The following is a 27,455-nucleotide window of genomic DNA, read 5'->3' as shown; positions in this document are numbered from 1 at the left end:
TCTTCCCCTCTCCCTCTTCCCCCCTCTCCCTCTTCCCCTCTCTCTCTCTCTCTCTCTCTCTCTCTCTCTCTCTCTCTCTCTCTCTCTCTCTCTCTCTCTCTCTCTCTCTCTCTCTCTCTCTCTCTCTCTCTCTCTCTCTCTCTCTCTCTCTCTCTCTCTCTCTCTCTCTCTCTCTCTCTCTCTCTCGTGAACTTTGAAAAATAACACCTTCTACAACAAGAAATGGAAATCTCTTTGGTAGACTTATGCAAAACCTAAATTAATCAATTAGTTCTTTCAAGTTCTTTAATAGGTTATCTCTAAAATTTTATTATGAAGAGTCTCTAAGCAATTATTAGAATCATATCTAATTTTTCTAGCTAAATCGAAGGATTCGAAATAATTTTGTCTAACAAAATCAGTTCAACCCCACCGATTTAAAACTCCAAATGATCGTTCCAAGTCACCGGAGCTGAATATCGTGGGAGTCTGAACCAAAGTTTATTCACCCCACTGATTTCAAAGGAGGCCCTCGAGTGCAAAGGCGGAAGGGAGCTTGACTGCAATACCAACCCGTTGATCAGGGACGAAAATCGGCCAAATGATCTTGTGCCGAGTGGAAGGGTTGTCGCTCAATAGATAAAAGTTACTCTAGGGATAACAGACTAATCTTCCCCAAGAAGCACCAAAAATGATATTTTCATAAAATAGAGGCTCAGAAACATATTTACGAATATCACCAATAAATATAGAAGTTGTGGTCAATAAGAAAGGGATCATCAAAATACGGTACCTTCTAATTAAAGAAGGTATGGCAAGTCCAACGTGGGGCCCGGACTCCTAATTTTGGGAGCCCTTGAATTTTGGGAGCCCCGGAGTACTTAAGTGGGGATCCACCTCAAATATGACCGTTGTGACAGGGCAACGGTCATATTTAGGGGCTGGGAGCCCCTCTGCTCGGGCTCCCAAATGGGAGCCCAGAAGGGTGGATTTGGGAGCCCGGGCTGAAGGGCTTCCAGCCCCACCAGGAGCCCCCCTCACCCTTTGCCCTAATTGACGAAAGTCAAACTGTCTAAGGGGTGAGGGAGGCGCTAATAGAACTTCGGGGAGGCGCTTGTAGAATTTCACAAGCAACGCCCCTCTGACTCCGTGACTGTGATTCCTATCTCCACCTTTCTCTTCCAACTTTTTTTTTTTTTTAATCTCTAAAGATTCTTTGTATGCTCTTTTTAAAGCTAATCCAGTCCACCACCTCTTCTATTCTCTGATCATCTCCTCAAAAGAAATGGTAAGCTTTTTACTCATTTTCCCCCTTTTCCATTTTCTCTGCCTATTCTAGGGTTTCAATATCCTCATACTGAATTTATTACTGTAGTATTTTTGTTTCTTTGAAGTTTTATATGATTTATTATTTGATCAAAACCCCCATAATATATCTTAGGGTTTTCACAACCTGTCATCGATCGGTTGGTTACCATGGATCTTAAAAATCTCCTTTTAAACCATTATTAGATCATGTTTAATTTAATTTGTTGTTAAAAATAGAATTTTCTTTCGTTTTCCTAATTATCGTCTCTATTTGGCCGATAATATAGCTATAATTTATCACTTTAATGGTAGTTCACTGAGATCACATCAATAGTACCTCTGACATCATCCTGGATCTAAATAGGAATCACCTGTCCATCAAGAGGAGAGGGTTGACTCGAAAATATAGACAGTTGATTTTGGTGTAGGTCTGGACTAGGGTTTAGTAGCATTACCATGATTAGCTATTGTTTGTTATCCTCTCTCTCTCTTTAAGTTTTAGATCAGATTCAACTAAATTTGTACATGTATACACTTACAATTTGTATTGAAGTATTTGTGATCTTCGATGTTTCTTATACAAATTTTGGTATAGGCAAATGCAGCGTCTGGGATAGCTGTTCATGATGATTGCAAGCAAAGGTTTTTGGATCTGAAAGCAAAAAGAACTTTTCGCTTCATTGTATTCAAGATAGAGGAGAAGGGTAAACAAAAACAAGTTATTGTGGAGAAGCTTGGTAATCCTGCAGAAAGCTATGAAGATTTCACTGCAAACCTTCCTGCTGATGAATGTAGATACGCCATTTATGATTTTGATTTCGTAACTAGAGAAAATTGCCAAAAGAGCAAGATTTTCTTCATTGCTTGGTAAATATTTCATACTTCCTTAACAATGTTATTTGTTTCGGGTATTAGTTTTCACAATCTTTGTTGGTTGTAAGACGGTTGGGCTTATTTGTGAGATGAATCTCAAATGGGCGATGGGTACTCTTATGAACAAGAACATGATATCAAGGGTCTATCTATTAATCAACAATTGGTTTTGAGTTGGACGTTCACAAACATAATATGGTATGGAAGCTCGGTTCGTGCATGATAGGACCAAAGTACCACATCTGCTCCACGTCTCCTAACAAACAGATACGGGTTAGGCTAGAAATACATCACATGTGAGGGGGCGAGTGAGAATAGTTTCACATGGACAAAGAGTACTCTCATGACCAAGAATATAATAGTAAGGGTCTTTCTACTCATTGCCAATTGGTTTTGAGTTGGATGTCCACAAACATAATGTTAAAGAGATGGTTAATCTCTGATATCAAATTAAGTTTGTGGGTGTCAAACTCAAAATCAATTGACAATGAGTTAAGAGGTTCTAGATATTGTATTTTTTGTCACGAGACTTCCCTTGGTCCATGTAGGACTATTCTCATACGCCTCTTCACGTGAGCCTAATACGTGTTAGCGTGGATGTCATGGAGCACATGTAATTGGTCTACCAAAGATGGCTTAGTTCTACTATCATATTAAGTTTGTGGACATCCAACTCAAAACCAATTGCCAACGGATAGAGATACACACCATATCATATTCTCTTGAGAACTTTATTTGTACATGTTGGACTATTATGACAATCTATTTCTTTGATGAAGGTCGCCTGACACGTCAAAGGTGCGAAGCAAGATGATTTATGCGAGTTCAAAGGACAGATTCAAGAGAGAACTAGACGGTATTCAGGTAGAGTTACAGGCAACTGATCCTACTGAGATGGATCTGGATGTTATTAGAAGCAGAGCCTCCTAAGTATTTCAAATATTTCTTTTTTCGGATACTTATGACAATCTCTTTATACTCTTATATACAACCTAATATTTAACAGTTTGTGTGGGTAGATTACACCCTTGGTATATTTCTACAAATAAATCAGAATATGTTACCTTCACTCTAGAGTTTTTTGTTACAGAGAATTTGGCAGATCTTGTGCCTTTCTGAATGAAGTAAATGGTTTGATTTAGTGATGGCCTTGTTATCTTTCTGTTCATCGTTATCTTTCTTCTTTGATTGGTCGTCATTGAGTACTTGAGTTCTATGTTACATGTTCCTTGTACGCATGGCATTGTGATAGTCAGATTTTTTTTTACCGGCTAAGTCCTCAATAACCCTTACTCTATAGGACCTGTCACTGTTATACTGCTTTGCAGTATCAGTAAAATGAAAAGAAAAATCCTTTTATCAGAGTTAACATTTAAGATCCAACTGTTGGAATGACTCCAGAACTACATCAATGAAATGTATTACTAGTATTCCCTTTTTGATTTTTCAAAAAAGTGACTCATTTTTTTGTTGAAATCTAAAAAAGGACTTCTCAAGATCTGTAGCGCCCCAAATCCTAAATCTGAAGCTAACCCCGCCTTGAAATCGAAGATTTGAGACCTTCAAACTAGATCCACGAGCAACACCTACCATGAGTGCACAATCAATACCTGAAGAACAAAATAGCTGGGTTAAAACCCAACTGCAGTAGATTTTCTCAAACCTAAGTCTCGGGTAGGCAAGCTCAATCCCCAATCAAGGAAGCATTGCTTTCATATTCATTATTGGCATTATCTGAAATTTAACAGTGAATACTAACATAATATATCAGATTTACCTAATCCCTCTCGAAACTAATAATCTATGTCCTTTGATTAATTATTAAGTTTTCCGGTTCTCGTATTTTAATCTAATACTAACCCTGATAATACAACGATCCTTTTTTTTTTATTCAGCAGATAGAAAATATCATGCCTTTAACTAAGGTAAACCTTTATAGCCACAAACTCTACATGTACGTCGACAAACACATTATGTCGAAAGACACAATCATAAAACTCTCGTTCAGGTATCTCAGACCAATACACAACAAACATTGACCCTTATCAAGAATTACAAACAAGCTCACCAAACAATTCAAGTCAACAACACATGACAAGTCAGAAGGGATGATGCTCATAGTAGATCCTCACGTGGATCGCAATCTCAAACAAGAAAATAAAAATAATAATTAACAAACATAGACTCACCACTAGAAGGTATCTATCTACCTAGGAGATACATTGCCTAAAGAACAGAAACCATGTGAATTATCTCAATAAATTCGTCCATTGGAGACTGTCTTGACACCTTGTACGAAAACAATCATAACTTTTCACTCGAAAATTGGATTAATGAACCGTTTGAATTACTAAAAAGTAGACGAACAAACCTTTCTAACCATATAAGAATCACACTTAGATTAATTATATATCTACACCAGATTACATTTTAATATAAACCGACGTGCAGTAGACACTGTTCTGACACCTTGTACAAAAACTATCGTAACTCTTCACTCGGAACACGTATTAACAAACAGGAACGGAACTAGGAGTAGTAGTCAAGGGGGGCCGAACAAAAAAAAAAGTGAAAAATCTAAGTCTACCAGTGCTCGAACCCAGGTGTCTCACGTCTGAAACTCGGACCTCTGCCATCTCACCCACGCTACATATATGTAATAAGTATGACTCGAACTTTATTTATACGAAAAACCAGAGAGCAATCAGCATTTCTAAAACAATTTACGGCAAGTCAAGGGGGGCCATGGCCCCCTTTGGCCTGCATGTAGATCCATCCCTGTTAACAAACCGTTTGAACCACTAGAAATTAGACAAAGAGACCTTTCCAAAGATATAAAAATCAGACTTAGATTCGTTATATATCTACACCAGATTCAATTTTAATATAAACCGACGTGCAGTAGACACTGTTCTGACACCTTGTACGAAAACTATCGTAACTCTTCACTCGGAACTCGGATTAATGAACCGTTTGAACTACTAGAAAGTAGACAAACATACCTTTCCAAAAATATAAGAATAATACCGAGATTCTTCATATATCAATACCAGATGTAAGTTGAATTTAGACCGAAATACTGTCCTCTCTATGTGTTTTATGAAATTCTAGATAAAACTAGTCTCTAAGCCATTTAATCGTTCTTTCATGTGATTAACAATATTATACCTATCATGGAATAAATTGAAAGAGCCTACAAAAAAATTAGGAGATAGAAAATCTACCTCTTTTCGCCTTAGATGACTTTAAGACCACAACCATGGCTTGTTCTCTCACTAGAGAACTCTATTTCCATCACTTTTCTTCTTTATTCCTCATCCCTTCACTAAGGAGCGGCTGCACCCTCTTTCTTTTCTATAGGGTTTCCTCAAAAGTGAAGAGAAATAGGGTTTTTAAACCCACCAGTATTTCATCTAAACAAAACTGACCTAGACTTTTATTATTTCCACCCAATTTGGTATATCAAGAAAATAGGGGTGTTACAAGATCTTTACATGAAGATTTTTGTTCAAACACCCAGCATCTCCAATGCAAAACTAAAAAAAAAAACCCAGTTCCACTTAGAGCATCTCCAGTGCAAAACTCAAACTCTAAATCTTAGAGCGTCAAATAGGATATTTTAGAGTTTCTCTTTAAAATCCATCTACAATGCAAAACTCAATATGAATCTCTAAGGGATGTGTCCATGTCAAAATTTATTTTAGAGATTCTTAAGAGGGAACTCTAAATCTAGAGTGTCCTCTTGAGGATCTCTAGGTACCACATCAGAAAATCAATTAATTTTATACCAAAATATAGTTTTTAGAGATTCTCTTGATTGTTGCATTGGAGAAGACTTTCCAATAGAGCATCTCTAAATGGCCACGTAGGAAAGAAACCATTTAGAGATTCACTTTTCACACTTGACACAAAAGATTTTTAGAGTTTCTTTCCTGAAAAAACTTTGAGATTTTAGTTGAGATTTTCTTTCCTGTATGGCTAAATTATGTGTCAAGTTTTAGTTGAGATTTTCTTTCCTGTATGGGAGTCTCTAATCATGTCTTTCTGCAATGCAACACTGGAAAAAACTCCAATAGTTACACATGGTCATTCTAACGCTCTGTTTAAACTAATTTGGTAAAGGAAGAACAACTACATGAATTGACCTTGTGTAATTGATGGGTCATGAAAATGTCCCATCGGAGTCGTTTAAATTAGTCGAGTTAGTTCGTTTCGAGTCTTTATTATAATAAAATGGTTGATTTTCTTGATTAGGTGTGTTTTGTGGAGTTAGGTGTGAAAATGATAAAAAAATGGGAAAAAGATGCATAAAGGGTATTTTGGTCATTTGGAGTCGAGGACATTCTGGTAATTTGGCCAAAGTCAGTGCATGGTTGAAAAGTAGAGGTCGAGACGAGTCCGTAGGAGAAAACGGAAGTCAAATCGGAGTCCGGACGAAGGAATAAATCAAGGTCAAAGTTTTGTCAAAGTCTGTTGACTAGGTGGGACACATTCGGGCAAGTTTCTGGCCCGCGGTACGCTTAAGGACACGTGTCCATGTATGGAGGCTGGTATACGCGATTCCCATGTTTCCGCTGGACAACGAAGTGGCCCTTATAAGTCTGATTCGGTGTAGCGCGTTGCATTGTGCTTCCGTAGCCCCGTACCCACGTTTTAATCTCAGCCGCAACTTCCCGCGTCATCAAGATCGACAGCTCCTGTTCATCCCGTGTTTTAGTGATCATCCCGTGCACCCGAAGCAACTTAAGCACCGCGCTCCGGGCCACGTGTCTGCTTCCCCGACGTCCAGATCCCGCGTTTCTCTTCATCCGACGGATCCTGTTGCTGCCGGTCACTTCTTCATCCGACCATTAAGCACCAAATTCGCATGTTTTTTTTGAGAAACCCTAGCAGGTACCTGGAACCGACAAGTGTCACCTCCCATTTCTCTTTTAGGAATCAGACTCCCTTCCCTCCTTGCGACACATGGCGCTCCCTCTTTTCCTTACCCAAACCCTAGCCGCCACTACACTTGTGTGTTTAGGGTTTTATATTTTTAACCCATTTTCCAAATATAACCCTTCACTTTATTCCTTTCTACCATTTAACCCCAACTAAACCCTAACTCTATATAAACCCTTTTTGAGAACCAACCAAGCTCTCCCCCTCTTAGCCTCTCTTAGCCTCCTTTTCTCTCTACCTCTTCTCAACTAAAAACCCTAGCCACCATTCCTTTTCTCTACCACCTTCATCTTTTCTCTAGATCTACTTTCTTCTTCTAATTTCTACCTCTAACCTTCTAATTTCTTCATACCTTCTTCTCTAAAATCTCTTCTTCTTCTATCTCTCTTCTAAATTTCTCTTCTTTTATCTTCTAATAAACTATTACTTGGAGTTTTGAGCAATATTCTTGATATACTTGGAGCTTAAATTGGACATCAAAATGGAGATACATGGGAGTATGGATTGGGAACATTCTTGGTGATTTCTTTCCATTAATCTTTTGTAATTCCATTTATTTTATGAATTCAATGAATATTATTTTAGATTCCATGAGTAGCTAAATTTTGTATCTAGGGTGTAGAGGAAACCCATATTTGGGCTTATTTTGAGATATGTATTAAATCAATGAATCCTTATTTTGAGCTTCAATGCCTATTGATTGTCATTTCATGTTGATTCTATAACCTTGTTATCATTCATGTATTATAATTAGATATTTCATGCTTTTATTGATTTATTAGATGAGATATGCCTTTTAGATCTTGAATGATAGTGTAGGAAATTAGTTTTATATGGTAGTCAATCATACATTCTTGATTTTGAATTGTGCTATTAAAGAATATTATCCGAAACCTAATTAGTTCATTAAGCTAGGTTTTGAGTTATAAACAAATAGTGATTTATTGATTGAATGCTTGTCTTAAGTAGTCCATTTATGTGGTGAAATCGAAATCCCTAGATTCTTCTTCTTCCTTGATTTCATCCTTATTAGTTTATTAGCATTGTTTTCTCTCTTTAAGTAGTTTCAAAATCAAATCTAAAAAAATTGAAAGGGGTTTTAAATTCAAGATTTAGGTAAATTAGCTTATCTTTGGAACGATACTTTGAATACTATAACTTGACCCCGTATACTTGCGGGAAAAGACCTAGTTTTAGGTCCACCAAGTTTTTGGCGCCGCTGCCGGGGAAAAGTTTAATTTTATTTTCAATCTTGAATTGGTTTTTATTCTTATTTTTGTCTATTTTGATTACTTTGACTTGTTTTTCCTTTCTTTTTGTAGATTCACAAAGGAGGGAGCATCAAGGAAGAGGACATCAAGAAGACCCTTTTTAGTTATTTTTACTTTATTTTTATTTTGGTGAGAGAGTGTTATAATCTTTTTTTTGTATTTCTTTATTTTTGTTGTTTTGTAATAAGGCCTTTATTGTTTTGACCCTAAATTAGAGGGCATTTAATTTGTAACCAAAACGAAGCCTCGGGTTCGAACACTCACGGGAGAGTGGCCCGGGTCGTCTACAAAGGTCGTCGCCCGTCTTGAACGGGAGGTAACTTCTTGATCACCCACGAATCTCCTGTAAGTGGGTACTTGTGATGTTTCTTGCTTGCTAATTGATTGTCGAACTATTAGTTTAATTATCATATTAGTAAGGGCATCAACCCATTACAAGATAGGAGTCGGATTTCATCACCGGTCTCTTGCCCATCTAGGTAACAACATCGCCGATCCCAAGCCTCACTTAAAATTAAAAATCGATTTAGACATTGGCCAAAGGGTAACGAGCTTATAGGACACTCTTGACAAATCTCGAACTTGATTAGTATTTGGAGTTTTCCCAGGAAGAGGGAACGATCCAAGAACACAATTCTTGATCGTTGTACTGTGACGGAGTAACTCCTCATAAGAATCATAGTTCAAGTTTGGTAAGAAGTAGAAGCTGTCTAGATCAATTTTTAGGTGAAAAAGACTACCCGGTCGTCTAGATTGTGTCTAGGTTGCTTGGTGGAGTCAGCTTGCTTGCTTTGTTGTTTTCCTTAGGATCTTCGTAGTTTCCTTAATTCTTTTCTTTTCAAAAAAAAATTTTTCAAAAAAAAAAAAAGAGTCCCTTGTCTTGTCTTTTGGTTTATGCCCCCTAGGTTACGTGATAAGAGAGGTCGTTTTGTTAAAGAGTCTGATTTGAGTATTTTACTTGAAAACCTTTCTTTAAAAGAGTCTATGGAGGATCACGTTGATCAAGATAGAGTCGAGGATCAACCTATGACTCTCAAAAACTACATGCATCCGGCTAGAGTTAGCCAACCATCATGCATTAGGCTACCCCCGACTAACACTTATTTCGAGTTAAAGTCAGGAATCATCAATATGCTTCCGGTGTTTCGTGGTTTAGAGAACGAGAACGCGTATTATCATGTTAGGGAATTTGAGGACGTTTGCAAGACCATGAACGTCCCTAACTCGATTGATGCCGTTAGATTAAGGTTGTTCCCTTTTTCTCTAAAAGATAAAGCTAAGTCGTGGTTGTATGCTTTACAACCTGAGTCTATTTCTACTTGGGCAGAACTTAGTGGTGTCTTTCTAGAAAAATTCTTTCCCAAGCATAAAACTAGAGCTTTAAGGCAGAGTTTGCTTAATTTCGAGCAACTCCAAGGAGAATCTCTCTACTCCTATATTGAGAGATTCAAGGACATTCTTCTAGAGTGTCCACATCATGGGTTCGAAAAAATGAAACTAGTCCAACTATTGTATGAAGGACTAGATTATCCTACCACCTCCATGATTGAGTCATTTTGTAATGGCGGGTTTTCTAACAAATCCGCCGATGAGGCCATGGATTTTCTTGAGGGACTAGCCGCACAATCCCAACAATGGGAAACTTCTAGAGAACCTATCACTCGGGCAAAGCCTAATCCAACTAAGGGCGGGATTTATAGGATCGATGATTCTGAGTCCAAACTTGACGCCATTACCAGAAGGTTGGAAGCCTTAGTGATGAATCAACCTAAAACCTTCGCGGAGGATCCCACTCATGTCATGAGTGTTGGAAATGAACCCATCTCTTACCCTTGTTCAGTCTGTGGAGACCCTACTCATACGGGGAACAAATGTGCCTTATTCTTTGAGTCTGCTAACAAAGAACAAGCTCATGCTCTCTATCAAAACTCTAGGCATGACAATCGTCAGAAGTATGATCCTTTCTCGAACACGTATAATCCAGGCTGGAGAAATCATCCCAATCTCTCTTGGTCTAAAGGTCAATACCAGAGTCAGCCTAGTAGTTCTATGAACCCTCAGGGGTTTAATGCACCTAGCAACCCTTTTGCTCAGCCCAGTGTCCAACATCCACCTGAAAAGAAGACATCATTAGAGGACACCATGCAAATGCTAGCTCAGAACCAGGTCATGTTAACTAAGAACCATGAGGAATTTCAGGAATCCACCCGTCAAGCTTTGACTAAGCTAGAAACATCTCACCAACAATCTTTGTCTAAGCTAGAAACATCTCACCAACAATCTTTGTCTAAGCTAGAAACCCAAATAGGTCTACTTCATGAAGCCTTGAGTCAGAGAGAGAAAGGTAAGTTTCCAAGTCAAGTTGAGCAAAACCCAAAAGGTCTATTGGGTAGACCACCACCAGATGAAGCTAATGCGATAACAACCCTTAGAAGTGGTAAAATTGTGGACAACAAGGTAAGAGCTCCTGAAGAGGAAGAGAGTGAGAACGAGCCGTCTTCGTTGCCAACCAGAGTCTCGAGGGATGAGCCTGAAAAGGCTCCTGAGTCAGAAAGTCCACCCTTAGTATCCGAGCCTTATGTCCCTAGAGCTCCATACCCTCAACGTTTGGTCGAGTCAAAGAAGAAATCTCAGTTTCAGGAGATAATGGAGTTGTTCAAACAAGTTAGTATCAACATTCCACTTTTAGATGCGATCAAACAGATCCCAGCTTACGCCAAGTTTCTTAAGGATTTATGTACTAGTAAGCGTAAGATGAATGTGCATAAGAAAGTGCTCCTTACTCAGAATGTTAGTTCGATCATCCAACAAAATATTCCACCTAAGTTCAAGGATCCAGGAAGTCCTACATTACCATGTACCATAGGAGATTATAAAATAGAGCGTGCTCTATTGGATCTCGGTGCTAGTGTTAACCTTCTTCCTTATTCTGTGTACTTACAGTTGGGATTAGGAGAGATCAAACCAACCTCTGTGGTCCTTCAGTTAGCGGATCGGTCTGTTAGGCACCCACGTGGCATAGTCGAAGATGTTTTGATCAAAGTTGGTGAATTCTTATTTCCTGTTGATTTCATCATTTTAGATACTGAGCCAGTCCATAATTCCAAAAGTCAAATACCTGTCATACTAGGGCGACCATTCTTAGCTACATCCAATGCTATCATCTATTGTCGTAGCGGCCTTTTGAAATTGTCTTTTGGAAATATGACTGTAGAGATGAACATCTTCCATACTGGACTTCACCCCGATGATGTTGATGATTTTAACGAGTTAAATTTGATAGAAATGTTGGTTCAGGATTCTTTACCAACAACTCTATCAGATGACCCGTTGGAAACATTGTTGGCCTACTTTGGTTTAGATTTTGATGAGGAAGGTAGTATCAATGAGGTGAATGCTTTATTAGATTCCACCCCATTACTGGATACTGAGAAATGGAAAGCGAAAACTGAATCCCTCACAATCTCTGAACCAAGTATGGCATCAACTTTAGAGACAACTCAACCATCGGCAAGTGATGAGTCCAAATCACCCTCTGTCTCAGAGTCGTCTCAGCCTATTGAGAAACCACCATCCTTAGAGTTGAAACCTTTACCTGAGAACATGAAATATTCGTTTTTAGGACCTTCAGAGACCCTACCTGTTATTATTGCATCCGAGCTAGAGAAAGAACAAGAGGGTCGATTGTTAGATGTCCTAAGAGAACACAAAGAGGCACTAGGATGGTCTATAGCCGATCTCAAGGGTATAAGTCCGTTAGTTTGCACGCACCACATTTACTTAGAAGAAGATGCTAAACCATCGAGAGAGATGCAACGTCGACTTAACCCTCATATGAAGGAAGTTGTGAGATCTGAAGTCCTGAAATTATTAGATGCGGGTATTATCTACCCTATTTCAGATAGCACTTGGGTCAGTCCTGTTCAAACTGTTCCCAAGAAGTCAGGCATTACTGTAGTTAGAAATGAGTGCAATGAGTTAATACCCACCAGGATGACCACTGCGTGGCGTGTTTGTGTAGACTACAGGAAGTTGAACACGGTCACGAGGAAAGATCATTTTCCTCTTCCATTCATTGATCAGATGCTCGAGAGACTGGCAGGACATAGTTACTATTGTTTCTTAGATGGCTATTCCGGGTATAATCAAATTGCCATTGCTCCTGAAGATCAAGAGAAAACAACCTTCACTTGCCCATTTGGAACTTATGCTTATCGTCGTATGCCGTTTGGGTTGTGTAATGCACCCGCTACTTTTCAACGTTGTATGATGAGCATATTTTCTGATATGGTAGAAAGGTTTCTCGAAGTTTTCATGGATGATTTTTCAGTCTTCGGTTCATCATTTGATGAATGTCTACATCACCTCACACTCGTGTTGGTTAGATGTAAGGAGAAGAATTTAGTGCTTAATTGGGAGAAGTGTCATTTCATGGTTCGTTCAGGAATTGTCTTAGGGCATGTCATTTCAGCTAAGGGTATAGAAGTAGATAAAGCCAAAGTAGAGTTGATAAAAAGTCTTCCTGTACCAAAAACAGTTAAAGACATCCGATCTTTTTTAGGTCATGCAGGCTTTTATCGTCGATTTATCAAAGACTTTAGTAAGATATCAAGACCTCTTTGTAATCTTTTGGCAAAAGAGAACAAGTTTGTCTTTGATAATGCTTGTCTAGAGGCCTTTGATAAACTCAAACTTTTGCTTACTACTGCTCCTATTGTTCAACCGCCTAACTGGAAAGCTCCTTTTGAGATCATGTGCGATGCATCTGATTATGCAATAGGAGTCGTTTTAGGTCAGCGTGAAAACAAATTACTTCACGTAATCTATTATGCTAGTAAGACGTTGAATGATGCACAACTCAACTATTCGACCACTGAAAAAGAGTTGTTAGCTGTTGTTTATGCCTTAGAGAAGTTTCGATCATACCTAGTAGGTTCTAAGGTCATAGTATTTTCTGATCATGCCGCATTAAAGTACCTCCTCTCTAAAAAAGAGGCCAAACCTAGGTTGATTAGATGGATACTTTTGCTACAAGAGTTTGACATAGAGATACGGGATAAGAAAGGTTCCGAAAATGTTGTAGCAGACCACTTGTCTAGGCTTGTTGCGGAGTCCGTAAATGATGAGTTACCTATTAGAGAGAGTTTTCCCGATGAACATCTTTTTGTAGTCTCCCAATTACCTTGGTTCGCAGACATAGTGAACTATCTTGTTATAGGACAAATGCCCAAACATTGGACTAAACAAGATCGTGATAAATTCTTGTCCGAGGTAAAGCGGTTCTTCTGGGACGATCCATACTTGTTTAAGTATTGTCCCGATCAGATTATTAGGAGATGTGTCCCTGATAGTGAACAAACCAATATCATCTCCTTTTGTCATGACCATGCATGTGGAGGTCACTTTAGTAGCAAGAAGACGGCCGCCAAAATTTTACAATGTGGTTTCTACTGGCCGTCTTTATTCAAGGATACCCATGCATATTGTGTAGCTTGTGAGCGATGTCAGAAGTTGGGGAGTATTTCACGTAGAAATATGATGCCCCTAAATCCTATTCTTGTCATTGAGGTCTTCGATGTATGGGGCATCGATTTCATGGGTCCATTTCCGAACTCCTTAGGCAACCTATATATTCTAGTCGCGGTCGATTATGTGTCTAAGTGGATAGAGGCGGTTGCTTGCAAAACGAATGATCACAAAGTTGTGATCCAGTTTCTAAAAGAAAACATCCTTTCTCGTTTTGGTACACCGCGTGCGATTATTAGTGATGGGGGAACACACTTTTGTAATAGGCAGTTTGAGGTTCTAATGAAAAAGTATGGTATTACTCATCGAGTGTCCACCCCGTATCATCCACAGACAAGCGGTCAAGTTGAGGTTTCCAATAGGGAAATTAAACGCATTCTTGAGAAAACAGTCAATCCAAATAGAAAAGATTGGTCATTACGACTAACTGATGCATTATGGGCTTATCGTACAGCGTTTAAGACTCCCATTGGAATGTCTCCGTATAGATTGGTGTATGGCAAGGCTTGCCACCTCCCTGTAGAGTTAGAGCATAGAGCATATTGGGCTATCAAGCAAATGAACTTTTCGCTTGACAACGCAGGTAGAGAGAGAAAACTCCAACTTAGTGAGTTAGAAGAATTGAGGAATGATGCATATGAGAGTTCTAGAGTGTATAAGCATAAAATGAAGGTGTTTCATGATAAAAACATTTTGAGAAAATCATTTTCACCAGGTCAAAAAGTTCTTTTATACAACACTCGTTTGCATTTATTTCCTGGAAAACTTCGTTCTAGATGGTCGGGGCCTTTTGTTGTCAAATTTGTGTATCCTCATGGTGCGGTCGATATTGAGGATAAAAATGGTGTTTGTTTTAAAGTCAATGGTCAACGTTTAAAACCATTTTTAGAAATATCACCCGAAACCGTGGATGTTTTTATTGAAAATCCAGTATATCAGAAGTGATTCCCGATGTTCAGCTTAGTCTGGCTGAAGACTTTAAACTTAGCGCTTCTTGGGAGGCAACCCATGCTTCTGATATAGGACGGTAGCGTCTGGTAATATCTTTCCTCTCATCTTTTTATTTTGGCATGGTCTTCAGAACATTGGGGACAATGTTCGGTTTAAGTTTGGGGATAGGGAAGAACTTTTTGCTAAGTCCTTCATTTCGAAAATTCAAGAGGGTTCAAAATTTTTTCAATTTTGACCGAAAATGTGAGTCTAATGGTTGTTTTTGGCTTGTTAATAGTTATAGAGTCGAGTTGATCGTACTATCCGGTTGTTAAAGGTTTCTTCATGAATGTCGAGTCTTGAGGTCGTCTGTGTGCTAGCCATGTGAGTATTATGGAAGTGAAGGGTAAACGGTTCTGAGATAACTAGATTAATCATTAGTGGAGACTTAACCCTTGTGAGATTTCTGAGCCTTTCTATTACCTTTGAGTGTACTCTTCTGCGCTGATTCCGAGTAGAGTGAAGAGCTACTCAACCTCGCAAATTTGTAAAAAGAGTTCATTTGATCTCGTGTGCTCAACTTCCATAGCCACTAGGAGTGACATCAGGATAGCGAATAAACCTTACTCTTGTAGTCCATGAAACTCGATAATAGTGTCAACTTTAGGAAGACGGATACTCCACCATCCATTCATCATATGACTCCCGAGAATGAAGGCATGAAAAGTAAAGAAAGAAGAATGTGAAAGCAAAGTGCGAAAAATAGAAAAGGCGATTGTTGAGAATACTAGTGTTGGTATTGCATTGTTTGTATTGTTTATAGTTGAATGCCAAAAAAAAAAAAAAAAAAAAAAAAATGAAGTGAAAATCTCTGAAAAAGAAAGTTTGTGTAAAAAGTTCATGTGAACTTTAGTTTGTTCGAAGCAAAAAGCTAAGTATGGAAGTTGCTTGAAGTTCTCTAGCATTGAAGGCGTCGACATTCTCGGGATCTCATCACCATCCATCTCATCACTTGTATCCGTTGACCTTTAGGAAGCATTATTAGAGGGTAGAGTGGGTGAGAAGGGTAAGTGAGCTTCCCCATTCCATTTAGTGGTTATATTCCTTTTCGTAGATCATTCGCTCTAAAATGTTGTCCTCACCCTTTTTATGTGTTGAGTTCAAGTTTAGTGATCACACTCGCACATGCGAGCGAACCATTTCTGAGTGATTCATTTTTTAGAGCGTATGTCTGTGAGGCCAAAGTCGAGGCGAAATGTATTAAGATAGGGATCAAGGGTCTGTCTGCTTGGAACTGAAGTGATTCTCATTGTGGCTAGTCACGTACACTTTGAGTCTAGATTATTAGTGAAGAGATCTTTAACATCTGTATAGTGTTGTTAACTTTGACTGATTCCTATTAGCTTGCTAAATTTTCTAGGAGATAAACATTTTTTGTCTATCTTAGTTGACTTTGAGTGTTTTTGGACCCTATTGTATTTTAGAAATGTTTTTGAATTTTGTGGGTACATTCTCTGGAAACCCTCACGAGACAAAACTCGTCCACTAGGGCAACCTAGGGGTTTAACGGCTTGTTGCATATGCTAAATGCAACCGGGATTCCTCCGAAAGTGAGTTAGGTTTTTCTTTTATTTTGTTTTGCTCGAGGACTAGCAAAATCTAAGTTTGGGGATGTTTGATGGGTCATGAAAATGTCCCATCGGAGTCGTTTAAATTAGTCGAGTTAGTTCGTTTCGAGTCTTTATTATAATAAAATGGTTGATTTTCTTGATTAGGTGTGTTTTGTGGAGTTAGGTGTGAAAATGATAAAAAAATGGGAAAAAGATGCATAAAGGGTATTTTGGTCATTTGGAGTCGAGGACATTCTGGTAATTTGGCCAAAGTCAGTGCATGGTTGAAAAGTAGAGGTCGAGACGAGTCCGTAGGAGAAAACGGAAGTCAAATCGGAGTCCGGACGAAGGAATAAATCAAGGTCAAAGTTTTGTCAAAGTCTGTTGACTAGGTGGGACACATTCGGGCAAGTTTCTGGCCCGCGGTACGCTTAAGGACACGTGTCCATGTATGGAGGCTGGTATACGCGATTCCCATGTTTCCGCTGGACAACGAAGTGGCCCTTATAAGTCTGATTCGGTGTAGCGCGTTGCATTGTGCTTCCGTAGCCCCGTACCCACGTTTTAATCTCAGCCGCAACTTCCCGCGTCATCAAGATCGACAGCTCCTGTTCATCCCGTGTTTTAGTGATCATCCCGTGCACCCGAAGCAACTTAAGCACCGCGCTCCGGGCCACGTGTCTGCTTCCCCGACGTCCAGATCCCGCGTTTCTCTTCATCCGACGGATCCTGTTGCTGCCGGTCACTTCTTCATCCGACCATTAAGCACCAAATTCGCATGTTTTTTTTGAGAAACCCTAGCAGGTACCTGGAACCGACAAGTGTCACCTCCCATTTCTCTTTTAGGAATCAGACTCCCTTCCCTCCTTGCGACACATGGCGCTCCCTCTTTTCCTTACCCAAACCCTAGCCGCCACTACACTTGTGTGTTTAGGGTTTTATATTTTTAACCCATTTTCCAAATATAACCCTTCACTTTATTCCTTTCTACCATTTAACCCCAACTAAACCCTAACTCTATATAAACCCTTTTTGAGAACCAACCAAGCTCTCCCCCTCTTAGCCTCTCTTAGCCTCCTTTTCTCTCTACCTCTTCTCAACTAAAAACCCTAGCCACCATTCCTTTTCTCTACCACCTTCATCTTTTCTCTAGATCTACTTTCTTCTTCTAATTTCTACCTCTAACCTTCTAATTTCTTCATACCTTCTTCTCTAAAATCTCTTCTTCTTCTATCTCTCTTCTAAATTTCTCTTCTTTTATCTTCTAATAAACTATTACTTGGAGTTTTGAGCAATATTCTTGATATACTTGGAGCTTAAATTGGACATCAAAATGGAGATACATGGGAGTATGGATTGGGAACATTCTTGGTGATTTCTTTCCATTAATCTTTTGTAATTCCATTTATTTTATGAATTCAATGAATATTATTTTAGATTCCATGAGTAGCTAAATTTTGTATCTAGGGTGTAGAGGAAACCCATATTTGGGCTTATTTTGAGATATGTATTAAATCAATGAATCCTTATTTTGAGCTTCAATGCCTATTGATTGTCATTTCATGTTGATTCTATAACCTTGTTATCATTCATGTATTATAATTAGATATTTCATGCTTTTATTGATTTATTAGATGAGATATGCCTTTTAGATCTTGAATGATAGTGTAGGAAATTAGTTTTATATGGTAGTCAATCATACATTCTTGATTTTGAATTGTGCTATTAAAGAATATTATCCGAAACCTAATTAGTTCATTAAGCTAGGTTTTGAGTTATAAACAAATAGTGATTTATTGATTGAATGCTTGTCTTAAGTAGTCCATTTATGTGGTGAAATCGAAATCCCTAGATTCTTCTTCTTCCTTGATTTCATCCTTATTAGTTTATTAGCATTGTTTTCTCTCTTTAAGTAGTTTCAAAATCAAATCTAAAAAAATTGAAAGGGGTTTTAAATTCAAGATTTAGGTAAATTAGCTTATCTTTGGAACGATACTTTGAATACTATAACTTGACCCCGTATACTTGCGGGAAAAGACCTAGTTTTAGGTCCACCAGTAATGCACAACCTACACCAGGTAGTGATATTCTTATACCAAAGACCTTTGATTATTAAAAAAAAAACTCTAAAGTCTCAGGTGACAGTTAAGATTTTAAGATTGAGTCTTGCATTGGAGGTGCTTTAAGAGCATCTCTAATGCAAGACTAAGAGGATCTCCGGTGCAAAACTTAGAGAGATCTCAACTAGTCCTACTAATCAAGTTCCAATTACGATTCTCATTCCTAGGGGGACAAAGATAGAGATCTTCAACTCTTATATGTATCCGATGCAAACCTCAAGCTTGTAATTTTTAGTTATGTGGCATGGTTATTTTTGTAAAGAAGAAATAAGTTATTTTGGAAATATATGAAAACTTGATTTCTATTGATTGAAATTCAAATATTGATGAGTTAGACAATTAGAGATATCTTTAGAAGACACTCTAGAGATAGTGTCCTCTTGAAATATCTCTATTCCACCCTCGACACGTCAATAGAGGCGAATCTGTCTAAGATCACAATCCTGATCGACATGCCCAACCCAAGTAAACTGAAAGAAGTATAATAGCTAGCAGGAAGATTAACATTTCTATCCCGATCCTTGAGCAAGATGGGTATAAAGCTCCGCCTTTCTTTAAAACTCAAAGAAAGGTGTCACAGTTCGAACAGACAACCGAAGTCGAACAAGCTTTTCAAGATTTAAAATCACACCTAATGGCTCTACTGCTCCTGTTCAGCTAAAATCCTCGAGGATGAGTTAACACTCTATCTGTCCACTTCAAAAGAAGTCATGTCGTCGGTGGTCATAAAGACAATAAACGATGTGATGCACTTGGTCTACTTCGTCAGCAAAGTACTATTAGAAGCCGAACTGAACTACTTGACGGTGGAAAAGCTGGCACATGCACTTGTCTCGTAGCCAGAAAGTTATGCCCATATCTTCAGACATATACTATGGTGGTACAAATAGACCAGCCACTTAAGAACGTGCTATAGACAATGGACACGTCAGGGCAACTGCTGAAGTGGGCCATAAAGTTCAGCGAATTTGATATATAGTTTGTACCTCGAAGAGCAATAAAAGGACAAGATTTGGTTGATTTCTTATCTAAATGTTCTTCGCTACTACAAAGCTTAGACCAGATTTGATCTAGACCCTTTTTATAAATGGGTCCTCGAGGGAAGCTCAGAAAGAATCCCGAACCATTCTTGTAAGTTTGAAGAAGAAAAAACCTCCCATGCTTCAAAATTCGAATTTCTGGTAACCAATAATGAAGCATAGTACGAGTCCCTGATAGCAAGGCTAAGAATGACCCTGAACGGGAAAGCAACAAATTTAGAAGTTTACAATGACTCTCAGCTAGTGGTAAACCAGATCAACATGGACTATGAGGTAAGAGGAACTGACCAGACTAAGTACGTTGAGAAGGTAAGGGAACTGATCAAACGATTGAAATAATTTGATCACAAGAATCCCACGGGAAGAAAACGCGTTGGGTGACGCTCTATCAAAAATGATAAGATGACAAGCCACCTTACCAGGGGTAATATTCCAAAGGGTTACTTCCCAAATAGCCCCCAACTTTGTGACCAGCTTCCTGCCTAGCTCCCTACTTTATCAAAAATACCTAGTTGGCCCCCTTTTTCAGTTACCGTTATAACTCCGTTAACTAGTCATCACCTCTCCCTGCTACCTCACCTTCTCGTCACCTCATCGTCTTTACCGGTAATATTCCAAGAGGTTGTCTAAGTCATTTACATGCATTATGAATCAATTATTTTTTGTATCTATTCCCAGTAATTTGTAGAAAGCACTATCAGATCCACGATGGAAGAAATCCATGAATGAAGAGATGAGTGCGTTAGAGAAGAATTCCAGTTGGAAACTTGTTGATAAACTCAACGAATATCGTATTGTTGGGTATCTTTGGATATTTACTATAAAAATGAATTCAGATGGAAGCATTGATATGTATAAAGCCAGACTTGTTGCCAAAGGGTATACCCAGACGTATGGTGTGGATTATGAGGAGACCTTCGTCCAGGTGGAAAAGATAAACACTATCCGTGTATACATTTCTTTTACAAACAATCAAGGTTGGCCATGACAACAGTTTAACGTGAAGAATATATTTCTCATTAATGGAGACTTAAAAAGAAGAAGTATACATGGAGTTACCACCTAGAGTCGCGAATTCTAAAGTAGGAAAAGTATGCAAATTAAGGAAGGCATTATACAGGTTAAAACAATTGCCACGAGCTTGGTCTGGACGGTTACGAAGAGCATGAAGGCATTTAGATATAGACAAAGTAATTATGATCATACCTTGTTTATAAAATAGAAGTTAGGCAAGCTTACTACTCTTATTGTTTATAATATGGTTGTTATTGGAAATGACTCAGCAGAAATGGAGGCATTGGAGAACTATTTCTCGTAGGAATTGAGATGAAGGATTTGGGACAGCTGAAATACTTCTTAGGCATTGAAGTTGCAAGATCAAGTCAAGGTATTTTCATGTCTCAACGAAAGTATATACTAGATCTTCTTGCAGAAAATGGGATGCTTGATTGCACACCGGTAGATACACCGACTGAAGCAAATCATCACTTGGGATCGTAACCAACTGAGATCTGTAGGAAGGTGTGGGATTAAGTCGGTAAGTGTGTGGCGCTCCGTTGCCTTCCCATGTTCAGGGGTGTAAGACATCGACCTTGCTTACGTGGACCCCCCAACTTTCCTTACGAATCCCAGGGCAGACCTGGACATATACGTATGAGGCAGAACAGGGCTGAAACTCGTTAGATGGTCTTGCCGACCTCCCGGCTGCGGACGTAGGTGGCAGAGCTTTTTGGGCTCAGTTGTCAAGTTGCCTTGGGACGGGTTGACACGTTGGACTTCTTGGTCTTTTGTTGACTTCTTGACGGTAGTCAACGGGTGACCATTTTATGCATCATCACAAGTCCCGTCACTCCTTAGTCGAAAATAGAGAAACTAAGAGTATAAGTACTCAGAGGTCTCTCCTGCAACACTAATCTAGCATAGGATTCAGGGGATATAAATCTCTAGAATCTAAATTAGCTGGAAAACAAGAGACTAGTGGAAGGTAATTTCCTAAACAGAAAATTGGCTGGAGTCCCAAAAAGTAGGAGGTCAATAAGTTCCTTCCCCTGCACAGAAAAATTATGGTGCAGGTCTAAATGGACAAAACAACGTCAGCTTTTCTCTTTTTTTCATCCCAAAATGCCCTTGACAGTACAAGAAGAAAAAAAGAACTTCCATTTTTCTGACAAAGTACATCTTTCCATTTAGTACATCTCTCTCCCTATCTCTCTTTAAAAAAATTGGTTGATCTCTTTCCTTTACTCTCTCCATTCTCTAAGTTTCACAATTTTATAAGCCTAAAGTCGTTATATGCAATTTTTATTTCTGGATAAAAATCGGTTAGCAAGTACATGAGTGGTCATCGATGGAGAGAGCTAAAGGTGTTGTATCCATTAATTGAGACAAAGACGAAAAGTTGTTGCAGGTTTTAGTGTTTATAACGAAATCGATGAAGCAAAGATAATGGGATTTAAAAGATTATTTTTAACAGATTTAAAGGGTCAACATCAAAGTTATACGGAGTTTTTTCTTGAATAGGTCTAATGTTTTTTTTCTTAATTAGATTTTTTTGTTTGTAACAGACTTGGAAGTCTGAAAGGTTAAAGACAATATTATTTTTATCTTTTTGTGTGTAAGAGGATGATGATGATAATTTTTTTTTGTTGAAAGGGGTGATGATGATATTGGGAAGAATTTTGTATTTTTTTCTTTTTTCGGTTTTGTACGATGTTGATGATGATAGTCAATAATGGGGGATTGCTTTGTAATTCATTAGTTGATGTTAATCTTATTAAAATATGTAAGAAATTAAGGAAGTGTGTATGACATAATTATATGTCCAGGATATGACATTTGATTATATACTGTACACAACACAATGTCTTATACCTTCTCCACAGAAAGTGTAAGAAAATTAAACAATGTATATGACATAATCATATGTACAGTACATGACATTTTATTATATATTGTACATAAGAAAATTTCATTTACTTTCTCCCTCGAAAGTTAACAAGTTTGAAAAGTGTACACGACATACATATGTTCAGTAGATTTAATTATGTATTGCACACAACAAAATGTCTTATACATTCTCCACAGAAAGTGTAAGAAGTTTGAAAAGTATATAAGACATAATACGTTTTGTACATTTAATTATGTATACTACATAACAAAATGTCTTACACTTTCTTCCCAGAAAGTGTAAGAAATTTGAAAAGTGTATATGAGATAATCATATGTGCAGTACAAGACATTTGATTATGTATTGTACATAATAAAATGTCCTCTATTTTCTCCACAGAAAGTGTATCAAATTTGAAAAGTGTAACAAATTTGAGATAAGGTAGGAATTTGGAGAGAGAAAAAAATCAGAAAAATAATTTTAAATCGAGAAAATATTTCCATTTAGAGAAAAAAAAATTACGTGGCATTATCTTAGTTGATGATACATTTAGAAAAACAACATAAACACAGAACTTTTTTCAATGACAAATCCGTAAATATCGTGTAAAATACACTCCGTTTAATTGCCAGGAATCAGAACGCATTTATGTTATGCTTAGGATTGGGTTCTCATTACCCACATGATTTTGGGCCTTTTGCTCAATCGCCCATTTCCTAAACTAATAATTGATTATGTTCACCAAAAAGTCCGATCATCGTTTGATAGGAAAGAGCAAACCAAAACAAATTGTTTGGAACAAATCAAGAAAAATTGAATATTGTTATAAGGGGTGTGTCTGCCCGTAAACTTATTGGTATAACATATGTTTTGGATCCCTTTAATATTAACTTTCTCTTGCCAAAGATATTTGTGGATGCCCACCATTTTCATAAAACCACATATATGTGGTGTCATGACATGGGGACACCGTATAACAAGTGTCTTGTTGTTAAGTGCAACACACCATGCAAGTGACAACCTATGGGTTATGTGTCACCATCCTACAAATCCATCCACCCTATAAATAGGTATAATGTTGTAATGTTATGGTATGGAAAAAGTTTGAAAACTACATATAAAGCTTTGGTTATGTTCATCTCTTTGTTGATAGTATATCTAATTATCTCTATCTCTTTCTCTTCCTTTAATTTCATTAAGTTGCATGCAAATATCAAGACACATTGGAGACAATTTACAACAAATATAAACTGAACCAAAATTGTTAAACCATATCGATTTTCAACCAGTTTAAATTTTCGCCAAATTTGGTGTTTTCAAATCATTTGAAAAGGAGAAATGTATCAGAAAACTGATGAGACCCGAATGCCACCCATTTAAACAGATATAACTAACATAGCTTTAGAAATCAGAACGAGATCTGAACTAACTCAATCAATACTATATTAGAGCATCTCCAATGCAGAATTCAAAAACAATTCAAGTAGTCATACTTGTCAAGTTCCATTATCAATGCAAACCCCAATCAGATTTCTCTTTGAACCCTAAAATTGAGTCCTTCGGAAAACTTCCAAACCCTAAGACCAGACACTCTTCATATCCCTTATACAGCCAACCAGAAAAATCATGTCTCCATTTTCGACTGATGGAATTTAGGGAGAGAAGCAAGATCGAGTTAAGAGAAAGAAAGAAAAGAGTCCTAAATTTTAATTTTGAGATTATTTAGCAGACCGTCGTGGGGAGGGAAAAAATATTGATGAACCATTTTTCTCCAACCGAATGAAACTTTTTTGAGGGAGTGTGGACCAATTGGCTTCAGTTAGGTTAGTTGCTATAAGCTAGTGCTTATAGATAACATGATTAAACATGACAATTAGAAAAAAGAAGGTGCTTATAGATAACATGATTAAACATGACAATTAGAAAATAAAGGTGCTTATAGATAACATGATTAAACACAACCATTAGAAAATAAAGGTCCTGAAACACCGGCTTGAACGTCAGTGTTCTTGCCAAATATTTTTCCACTTCCCATCTTGGAGGAGAATCTGACATTTTAAAATCAAATGTAATACCCAAATTACTATTTCACATTTTGGGAACCTGATGTAAAAGTACTTCAACTCCAAGTAACAATAACATAACTCTTGACAAAAATTAAAGTTACAATAACATAAATCCAGACAAACTAGTTTTCGGATCAACCTTTAGTTGCCTTGGTTGCTCTTTGCAACCTCAGTCAGAGTGCTTATATAATGAAAACCCAGTGATCCGCGAGTATGTAGAGATCTTGAAGTACCAGTTCGGATATTGTGTTCTTGTCGATAAGCATTATAGGTCATGGGGTAGTGTACAACTAATCTCTCGCCGTCAAAGAAAATGGGTGACATGTAACCTATGGGTAGATTTGTTTTTCTTTTTATCACATCCTTTTTCTTGAGCTTCCATTTGTTGTTTTCATAATCATCGAGTACCCAAATGAATAATACTTCATTTTCTGGAATACAAGCTACAAGATTAACTTCATCTTCCACAACTCCCAGCCAAAGAAACCTCTTCAATTGTTGAAGCCTAGTCAATGGGCTTGTTACTTTTGACAGCATTTCAGATACAGTTGTTGGTATTTGAATTATCTTGCTCTCATCTTTATCCGCATTGAATGCAATGATAACTCCATTATTGGATAGCCAAAGTACAATCCGACGAAAGCAAACAGGATAGGAATATAAAGTTATCGATTCATTCTTCAAGCCATTACTACCATAGTTTATCCTCGTAGTCTTTTTGGATTCTACCCAACACTCTTTCTCTGGATTGAAAACCTTGAAGCTAAAACTCGTCTCCTCACCATCCAAGCAAACTACATTGTAGTGGCTATGGTAATATAGGGAGGAGGAAGTTGGTCCAAAGACTAATCCAAAACTACGACTGAGTCCTCGTTTCCTAGGAGGAGATGGAATAAGTTGTTTTTTCTTAGTTAAAGGGTTGAAAATGCAAAGGTAGTCTCGAGGAGCCTTCGTGAAATTGTCGAAAGTGCGAACGCTGCTAAAGTCTTGAAGTAAAACCACAAGAAGACCATGACTAACTGAGATGAGGGCCTTCCAATATTTTGCAGGTACGCCGAGAGAGATGGTGGTTTCCCTTATGCGATTGGGTGAAGAGCGATGGAAAGATGTCCGAATGATACTGGTACTTTCACCAGTTAAACGTTCCGAAATAAAAGTAGTAATATCTCTGTTGGTTTGACGACTAGTATGTTTATTTACAAAGTAAGGATCGGAGATGAAGGAATGCCATCTTTTGTTGATAACTTTAAACTTAACTGCAGTTTTTAAGGGCAGCCGTATTAGAATTTCACCAAGAAGGTTGTCATCAAGTTTGTCGGCGACTGTTGCTGGAGTACTACAGTAATCTGCTCAGAGAAAGAGATAAGAGAGTCATCCCTACTCTATTGTAGTTTTTCAAATCAATATATAAAACCAATTAAATAAACATTCATCTTAGAAACATAATTGAATCCTAGACAAATTGACTATTATGAGAAAGAGAGAGAGAATCGTGAGTATTTACCTAATCTACGACGTCTCACGTTCCTCCCCTCCCTGCGGTTACTAATGTTGCGCTTCAACGTCATTCTGCCGTTGAACGATGCTTGGTGATCCCGTGAGTAGAAAGATGTGGGTTGTGTGAAGATGATGGCCAAACGATATAAATAAGAGAAATAGAAAGAGAGAAAGCAGGGGCGGTGAAGAGATAAATAGAAAGAGATATATAAAAACGTCGGCCGTCTTGCCGCGCTGGCGCGAAATCTTGAATTGTTACGTTGTTTTTACAAATTAGTCCTACTTTTTTTGGTTCCTCACAATTTACCCCATTAAAACCTAGGTTTTCTTTCTTAATTTTATACAAAAAGTAGGACTAATTTGTAAAAACAACCTAACAATTCAAGATTTCGCGCCAGCGCGGCAAGACGGCCCACGTTTTTATATATCTCTTCACCGCCCCTGCTTTCTCTCTCTTTCTATTTCTCTTACCCCATTAAAACCTAGGTTTTCTTTCTTAATTTTATACATCTCTCTGTCAAATCAAGATCGAGAGAGAGAGAGAGAGAGAGAGAGAGAGAGAGAGGTGACCGGACTTCCAAAGCCGAGCAAGAGTGAGCTCAAGACTGATTATCAAAGCAAGTTCACGTGCAAAGTGTGCCATTAACTGTCATGACTATTCTCAACAAAAAAGAAATGGCATGACTTTGGGTGTTATACATGTTGATCATATCTCTAGTTCACTTTCTTGTCTGAGGCTCTCTTATAGAATGATAGTGAAAGACGGGTTATTTAGATTTTGCAATCCGATAAAATCAGGGGAGGGTAAGAGATCGGAAAAAGATGGGAATTATTTATATAAAAGTATTGCATTAGGATTTGAGAATCTCCTCTATAAGAGACTGAAGGTTCGATAGAATGTATTTTTAATTGATAATTGCATTGGCTTATGAGCAAATGTATTTACTGAATGAGATGTCCTTCGACCAAAGTAGCAATGCGAGCAATTTTTCGGATAGGACAATTGGTGATGAAGATCATCAAAGTCCGGACGATTTAGGGATCGTAATGTTTAGCTACATACCAACTATGATCGTCGAATCACGGGGTGCTTCGCGGCTAACTTCGTCTGGATCTTAAATCGGGTCACACCAAAGAGTATCGATTTGATCGGAAGATATGACTAAAGGGATGAGACATATAAGTAAAGCTTAGATCCGGAAATATCTCCAAAAGGCCACGCGAAAGATAAGGCAAAGATAGTGCAAAGTCCAGATCACGGGAGTTTTGGGTCAGACACATAAAGCCCATGAGTGGGCGGCATGGCATGGCCGACCACACTAATGGGGCATGCCGGATCCTACCCATTAGGGCATAGGGTGGCCAACCATAAGAAATAGGAGTTTCCATTTAGGTGAAATCCTAAAT

The 27,455-nt window shown here is 38.1% G+C and overlaps 2 protein-coding genes and 1 long non-coding RNA gene across 3 annotated transcripts; 1 reads left to right on the top strand and 2 right to left on the bottom strand.

The window, feature by feature from the left end:
- The first annotated feature begins 1,171 nt into the window (after positions 1-1,171).
- LOC147550236 (actin-depolymerizing factor 4-like) lies at positions 1,172-3,301 on the top strand. Its single transcript, XM_086671419.1, has 3 exons — positions 1,172-1,267; positions 1,883-2,154; positions 2,940-3,301. Exons 1-3 carry the CDS (start codon positions 1,265-1,267, stop codon positions 3,088-3,090), a joined length of 426 nt encoding a protein of 141 aa, XP_086527545.1. The 5' UTR covers positions 1,172-1,264; the 3' UTR covers positions 3,091-3,301.
- Positions 3,302-3,514: 213 nt separating this feature from the next.
- Positions 3,515-5,476, bottom strand: LOC147550235 (uncharacterized). Its single transcript, XR_015238459.1, has 2 exons — positions 5,385-5,476; positions 3,515-3,770 (listed from the first exon to the last, which is right to left on the bottom strand). It is a non-coding gene; the product is annotated as an uncharacterized LOC147550235 (long non-coding RNA).
- An 18,882-nt stretch (positions 5,477-24,358) lies between these two features.
- On the bottom strand, positions 24,359-26,194 carry LOC147550234 (putative F-box/LRR-repeat/kelch-repeat protein At1g11620). The gene is made up of 2 exons (XM_086672573.1): positions 26,056-26,194; positions 24,359-25,897 (listed from the first exon to the last, which is right to left on the bottom strand). The coding sequence occupies exons 1-2, from the start codon at positions 26,117-26,119 to the stop codon at positions 24,693-24,695; spliced, it is 1,269 nt and encodes a 422-aa protein (XP_086528699.1). The 5' UTR covers positions 26,120-26,194; the 3' UTR covers positions 24,359-24,692.
- Between the last annotated feature and the right edge of the window lie 1,261 nt (positions 26,195-27,455).

This window comes from Eschscholzia californica, unplaced genomic scaffold, assembly GCF_041429995.1.
Source record: "Eschscholzia californica isolate CP2 unplaced genomic scaffold, dmEscCali1.0.p SCAF_3, whole genome shotgun sequence".
Lineage (NCBI taxonomy): Eukaryota > Viridiplantae > Streptophyta > Magnoliopsida > Ranunculales > Papaveraceae > Eschscholzia > Eschscholzia californica.
Note: the sequence above shows the minus strand (reverse complement) of the source record. Positions and strands in the feature narration are given on the sequence as shown.

Excerpts from the sequence above, each read along its gene's own strand:
- LOC147550234 (XM_086672573.1), bottom strand. The coding sequence starts at position 26,119 with ATGACGTTGAAGCGCAACATTAGTAACCGCAGGGAGGGGAGGAACGTG. Across the intron at positions 25,898-26,055 it reads CGTGAGACGTCGTAGATTAG|ATTACTGTAGTACTCCAGCA; the intron begins GTAAATACTCAC and ends TTCTCTGAGCAG.
- LOC147550236 (XM_086671419.1), top strand. Across the intron at positions 2,155-2,939 it reads AAGATTTTCTTCATTGCTTG|GTCGCCTGACACGTCAAAGG; the intron begins GTAAATATTTCA and ends TCTTTGATGAAG.